Here is a 6,604-nt window from a genome sequence, read left to right on the forward strand (position 1 = left end):
TCCATTTTAATCAATCAAAGTTCAATAAAAAGCTTCTGCACACCTCAAATTGTAAAGTGTGTTAGAAACTGTGTTTTTAGCTGATCATGTGTGCCTTTGTTTCAATCATTAGATTTTAAACCCAGAGACAGAGCATTGTCTGGGCCCAGGGCTGTCCCTGTGTCCAATGCAGGAATCTATGGAGATTTGTGTTTACTGCACACACCTGTCACGGATAAATGGGATAAACCTGTGTGCACATGCACAATGTTTCTTATTCCTGTCTTTTACGGGATGTTTCCTGCCCCACAAGTCCCTTGTTTGTGAGACCGCAGTGTACACCAAAACACAACCACACGTGTGCACTTAATAAGTCACTGCAAGCAGTCGCCCGTAAATCCAAGATAGTGTTGGATACAACAACAGTCTCCACTCAAACCTGTTTCTTCTTAAGGAAAATGTTGTTAACGGATACTTTTAAAAGGTTTGAGGCCATTCACCTCATGTTTCATAGGAATGAACATTAAACAAGGGCGACATCTGTTTTTATACCAACAAATGCGATTTAACCAACTTCAGACTAACAAGCAATGTGTTGACTACATCAATCAAATCTTTTCTTCTGTGGCCCGCTTGAATTCTCTTGCTGCTCTTTTTCTCTCTGTCTGTCGCTATGCTAATTAACATTACTGGGAATGCGAATTGCAAAAAGGAGTCTGGGATTACTTAGATAAGAATCAACGAACACAAAGCGTCAAAAAGAAAGTCATTTAAATTCTAATAATGTGAAACTGTTAGAACATTCTCACTGATGCATTGCAACAATTTTGCTCTCTGCAGTCTTCATAAATCCTATTTATTCTTTTATGGTGCACAAGCTAAGACTCTCAGGAACAGGGTTGCCTGTTGGGCTGGATGGGATTTTCTTGCTAGCATTTTTTGGTCACAGAGTGCAAAGAATTGCTGGAATATTATATGGAATATTGCCATAGAAATAGTTTGCATAACGATTATGCATTATAAAAACTGTAGAGAAATCATAAAGAGACAACATCAAAACATAATATTTTTACAAAGTGCTTTAATAGTTAATTGTCCTGTCTTTCCCATTTAATTAGTCAATTTAGTTTTCATAAATACATTCAATGCATTTTATATCCTAAATATCTTCATGAGCCTCTACTTTAAAGCTAGCATTACAACGCTAGGAGTAAAACACAACTCCCAGGTACAGAACGGCTAACTTCCTGCCAAACTGATTTCTACGCTTCATAAAAGGGAAACATCTACACTTTATTAGATTCTGCTAACTATAATAGCTGCATGCTAAATGCACACTGCTTGTGAAAGAGGATCAATGTCAGAAAGGAGGAACATGAGCCAGCGGCGTGGCTCTCTTATGACTGCTAACTGAAATGGAGCCTGCCATAACCTCTTAAAAACTTCAAAATGAATAAGAACAGAATGCAATTCAATTCATAGGGAATGATTTATAACAACCACCAGACTTTCTGCTGCTCTCTCTGAAAATTCTCTCTTTGTTTTACCAAGCTGACACTTAGAACGTCCTGCAAACATTTCTCATTACACTAATGGTCTGAGTGGTGGCTCAACTTCCTCAGATGTCACATGGCATTTATGTGTTGCTCATTCACCTCTTGGAAGTAAAGCAGCAGGACTATGAAGCCACAAGGAGAACATCTGCAAGAATACATAATCCTGTCACCACCCTTCAACATCCCTGCAACCATCAATCTATCAATCATAATACAAACACAATCCATCCATCTAATATATATACCTTCAAATTTCAAGGAATTTTAAATGTGTTGTTTTTTTTTTTTAACCCTGCAACATGTTTGCTACATCAGTTCAAATTCAATTCCAATTCTGGAATTTATTAGGCATTCTCAGTTGAATTTCATTTGGTTACAACCCTGCTCTCTATTTTACTTGCCATGCATATCACTGCCCCAAGACTGCAGAAGGAGGGCTGTCTAACACTCTCTGGAGTTGATGATCCAGAGGAGGAGAGGCCCTTCTTTTGGCCCCTGTCTCACCCCAGTGCCCTCTTTCCACTCTCCACTAAACTGACATCTGCCGGATGAGTCTGCACAGCTGTGGCGGAGCAGGTCACCAACCGGGCCAAAGGTCTGATCTCACTCTGGCCTGGGAGGAATCTCTGTACTGAAACCTACCGTCATACGCAAAGCCATATCAGTGGGAACTTCTGTGAAACGCCCCTTATGGTAGCTGTATGAAAAAGTCCTGAATTCTTGAAATCAAACACCATGCCGTATTTTATGAGAACACTTGAATAAGTCTCTGCCAAAACAGCTGCCATAAATTGGCATATACCAGCCATGGAATGTCTTGTTGGGTCTCGTGCCAAACTCGGAAACCTTTTTGAAAAAAGGTTTTGTGCGGGTTAAGTGCATCATCAAGTACCCTTTAATGTCAGTCCAATGGGAGGTCAAAGTGTGAGCTAAGATGAACTGCAATTTTATGAGTAAATCTATATGAGTACTATACCAGACTGACTCCTTAAACAGTTAAAAGTAAATGGAAAAACCACACATGAAATCCAAATTTGGAGGGGGCTGCTTTGGGAAGGGGAACGACTTTCACAATAGACTCTACAGAGAAATGCCACAATCCCCCCTCAACACTGGACTGAGCAGCGAACAACACTGAAAACCTATGACCAATATTTACTGTGATTAAGCAGAGTCACTTTCTAAGGGTGACCTTTTGGAAGATTCAGTTTGAGTTGACCTTTGGAAATTTTCAAAGTGTTCCAGAATTAGATTATGAGAAAAATTGCATTAACAAATTATATCAATGTCTCGAAGACCTCAGCTTTTCACATGATATCCCTTTAGCCCTATTACGCGAGAGGGGGAGATATGTCCTTTTGGTTATTCAGCCTTGTTCAAGGTTTTTCTTCTGGTCCTATCTCTTGTCATTTACATCAGTTACCATAAATACGTCAAGCACCCCCAGGGGATTCTTACAGCCAAGAAATGCACAATAGACCTACAAATATGGCTCATTGGCTGCCATAACATGCTAGAACAGAAGATGCTTGTGTTTGACAACCATGTTGCTTTTCATTGAACAATTAGAAGTGTTTTTTTCACAGCCTCGGTCTTATGCTTATTATTATCACAGTTAATATGGATGGTCGAGTTCTAGTTCTTTAACTTAACTGCTTCCCCTTTCTCCCTTTCAAAATCCCCAAGTCACCTCTATCTTATGTAATGCTGTTTAAGCAATAATGAATGCTTTTACAATTTACAAACACCGGAGCTTAGCATGCATAAACCTGCAATCAATGCAAATCGGTCTCCTAAATTCATCATGTTTGAAATATTGTGAGAAAGCAAGCATAGCATAAATCTCTCAAAATTCTCCCAAGAGTGAGGAAGCAACCATTTAGACACATATGTCTTCTTTCTTGAATTCTCAGAGACAGACAAAGACATGTTAAATCAGTTACCCTGCTGATGTGTATGTTCTGGTGAGGAACCTAAGCATAGGTACCCAGAATCTAAAGAGGGTGACATGAGCATGAGAGTTTGGAGAAACCTAGACCCCCCTACACCCACCTTGCAGAGTCTTTTACAAGCACTTGATTGATGAATGTTGTTGTCAGGGAACAGAGTCCCCAGAGAGAACCAGAGGCATCCTTTCTGATATGTAGAGGGATTTACAAGTAGCACCCAGCTTTCAAGTGCTGGGAAGGGATCGCTGGCCAAGGGAAGAGATGAGAAATCCATCAGGAATGCATTTTGTCTGTTCTTCTTTCTTCCCCTCTCTTTTCCCCTATCCCTCTTTTTGTCTCACACTAGCTCAGAGTGCAGCTGCTGCTATAATTCTACTGTATTTGTTTTGTGATGTTACATAAAACTTCAGGGTTCACAAAGCGTTCCAAAGACTCGGGGTGAAAGTAGTAGGGCAGGGCTCCAACTGTCATATGACTGAGAGTGATGTATTCCCGGAGGGGAGGAGAGGTCAAACAATTAGTCTCCGCTGAATAAATAAATATAACAAACACCAGCAATAAACCGAGGCATCTGGATGACAAGAGAAGAAACCACTCCAAAAGGAGTTCTAAAAGCCAATCAGATAGTTGAAAGCAATACATTCAGTTGCAAAACCGTACAGGGGAAGTACTGTTATCTGTGCAAGAGAGCTTATCCCACCTGTACACGAGCCTCGGTCAGTTTGGTCCTTTGTGCGAGCTCCTCTCTAGTGTAGATGTCGGGGTAGTGTGTCCTCTCGAAGGCCTTCTCGAGCTCCTCCAGCTGCTCCGCCGTGAAGGTGGTGCGGCTGCGTCTCTGTTTCCTTTTCAGGGGCAGGTCGGGCTCTGACTCCACATCCGAACCATCGTCCGTACGGTTACCTGCATACACAGTTTGGAAATAAGTCTTTGAGAGGCTTTGAACATCAGCACCAAGTCTCTGAGGCTTACAAAAATGGCATTTTATTTTTTTAAATTTTGATATGAACAGCAGTACCATAACATACCACAAATTTGTCAAGAGAAAAATGATCGGGAAAGTCGAGACCAGCTATCACGGCGATATTAATGCTTCCGTTATCTCGACGTGTCAATGGAGCCCTAGATACCATTTTATTGGGTCTTATTCATATGTGAGAAGTCTTCAGACACATAATCCTGCCACTGAGCCCTAGAGAGGCCTGGGGGACGTAACTGTGAGGGTTAGAGTAATCTACACCAGACACCTTGCTCTAGCACGTCCGCCTTATTCTCTCTGAAGAGGCCTGGGGCTAGCTCCTAAGAGCAAGTGTTTGAAATAAGAATGCATGAGACTTCTGGGCCATTGAATCCCTCTCTTTGTGTTTCAAGCTAGTGTTCGAAATATATTACAACATATTTTACATTACTTTTTTTCAGACGTGCAGTCAAAGACAAGTGCAGATCGCAGTTGGCAGTTTGCATTTTAGCCAGAGGAGTATTTCCCCGGCACAAAGATGAACACTACTATGACCGAGCCAAGAGAAGCGTTTGTAAGGAGAGATATGCAGTGCGTTAAGATATATTACCAAAATACATTACCATGATAATTGATTGTAAAATTGCATCATACTTTATTTGTGAGCCACCTCTGTATATCTATTCAAGGCAGCAGTGAATAGAAAAGGTCCTGTCACAAAAATCACACTTTTACATTTGCTTTCTTAAAACGCATGAGTGCTAACAAGCAGCGTAGCATGATTCTTGCTCCAGGCCCTTTGGTCTTGCATCATCCACGGGGGAAAGACAGAAAGAAGGGCTCCGATCTCCTTCCCCCGCAACGCCACAGCTGCCACGGTGGAGACAAATCTCCTTTGAGCCATCATACGCACTCTTTGCCCACTGCTGATCAGCAGGTTCCTGCACCCTGGACCACTTCACAAGAGTTTTCCTGCATCTCCGTTTTCTTCTGCCAGAGCGGAGCTTGATCATCTCCCTCAAACCCCCATTTGCCAGGCCTTTTCTATGGCTGATAGGCTGCCAGGAAAGGTTACAAAAAGGCCTGTGGGAGTGCGCAAGTGTGTATGTCCGTATGTGCATGGGCGTGCGAGAATGTCCATGGGTATTGGCGAACTTATTTTTCTTGGTGCATGTGCAAGTATTGGGTGCACTTGAAACTGACAATGAGGGAAAAACAACCCCCCCCCACACACCTCTCCAGTGAAATGCAACTTCCAACAACAAAAAGAACCAAACTGCAGGCGTGCAAGTATGTTTGTGCATGCTTGTGTATCCATACACGCATTCTTCTTAGTGCATGTCAATTTTGGTGAACAAAATACTTGCATAATAGAAGAAATTTAACTGCAAATTATCATTAAAAAGAAACAGACTCTAGGTATGCAAGTATGTTGGCTATCAACAAATGCATCTTCATCGATGTATGTTGAAGTCCATGTAAAAGACAAAATAAAACTATTGTCTTGTGTATTCATGCATTCATTCTTATTGGTGCATATAATTCTGGTGCACCAAATACTTGCACAACAGCAGAAAAAACTGCAAATTATCAATAAAAAGAACCAAACTCTGGCCATGCAATTATGTTAGTGGCGCATTAACGAATACATTCTTGTTGGTGCATATGCAAGTATTTGGTGCAAATACATCAACAATAGAAGAAAGACCCCCTTCTGCAATGCAACTGCTTCAAGACGAACCAAACTGCTGAAGTCTCCAGACCAGCTCTGGAGTTTAATTAAACAAGGAATTAGCGGATTATATGGAGACTATCATTACAGACCACTCGAGCATCTTCACAGAATGTCTTTTTGTCTCCCCAAGCTCTGGCTCAATGATTCTCAATGGATTACATGCGGCCGCAGGACATGAGTCCGCATTCATTAAATCAATTCCTCCATCTTCCCCCTTTTAATAAAACATAGATATTTTTTTTCACAACACTGCCTGGCACTCCAGCACATGAACAAAATCTTGAATATACAAAGTTTAATATGCACATATCCTGGATATCCCTTTGTTGGTTTTCATGAGGATGCGCCAGAGCGATTTGTTGCTAACAAACCATGACAACACTTGAGACTGGAGCAGTGGTCTACGGATCAATTTCCAAAGTCACCTCGG

The 6,604-nt window shown here is 41.4% G+C and overlaps 1 protein-coding gene across 2 annotated transcripts in view; it reads right to left on the reverse strand.

Moving 5' to 3' along the window:
• LOC113073859 (paired box protein Pax-7-like) overlaps nucleotides 1–4,743 on the reverse strand; it is a 32,131-nt gene extending 27,388 nt beyond the window's left edge. The window contains exon 1 of one of the 2 annotated variants that reach the window (XM_026246608.1): nucleotides 4,185–4,743. In XM_026246608.1, the coding sequence (XP_026102393.1) occupies nucleotides 4,185–4,502 (318 nt within the window). In that variant the 5' untranslated portion in view covers nucleotides 4,503–4,743. The remainder of the gene's footprint in view (nucleotides 1–4,184) is intronic. The other variant, XM_026246607.1, reaches the window with a different exon arrangement.
• Between the last annotated feature and the right edge of the window lie 1,861 nt (nucleotides 4,744–6,604).

This window comes from Carassius auratus, unplaced genomic scaffold, assembly GCF_003368295.1.
Source record: "Carassius auratus strain Wakin unplaced genomic scaffold, ASM336829v1 scaf_tig00013114, whole genome shotgun sequence".
Lineage (NCBI taxonomy): Eukaryota > Metazoa > Chordata > Actinopteri > Cypriniformes > Cyprinidae > Carassius > Carassius auratus.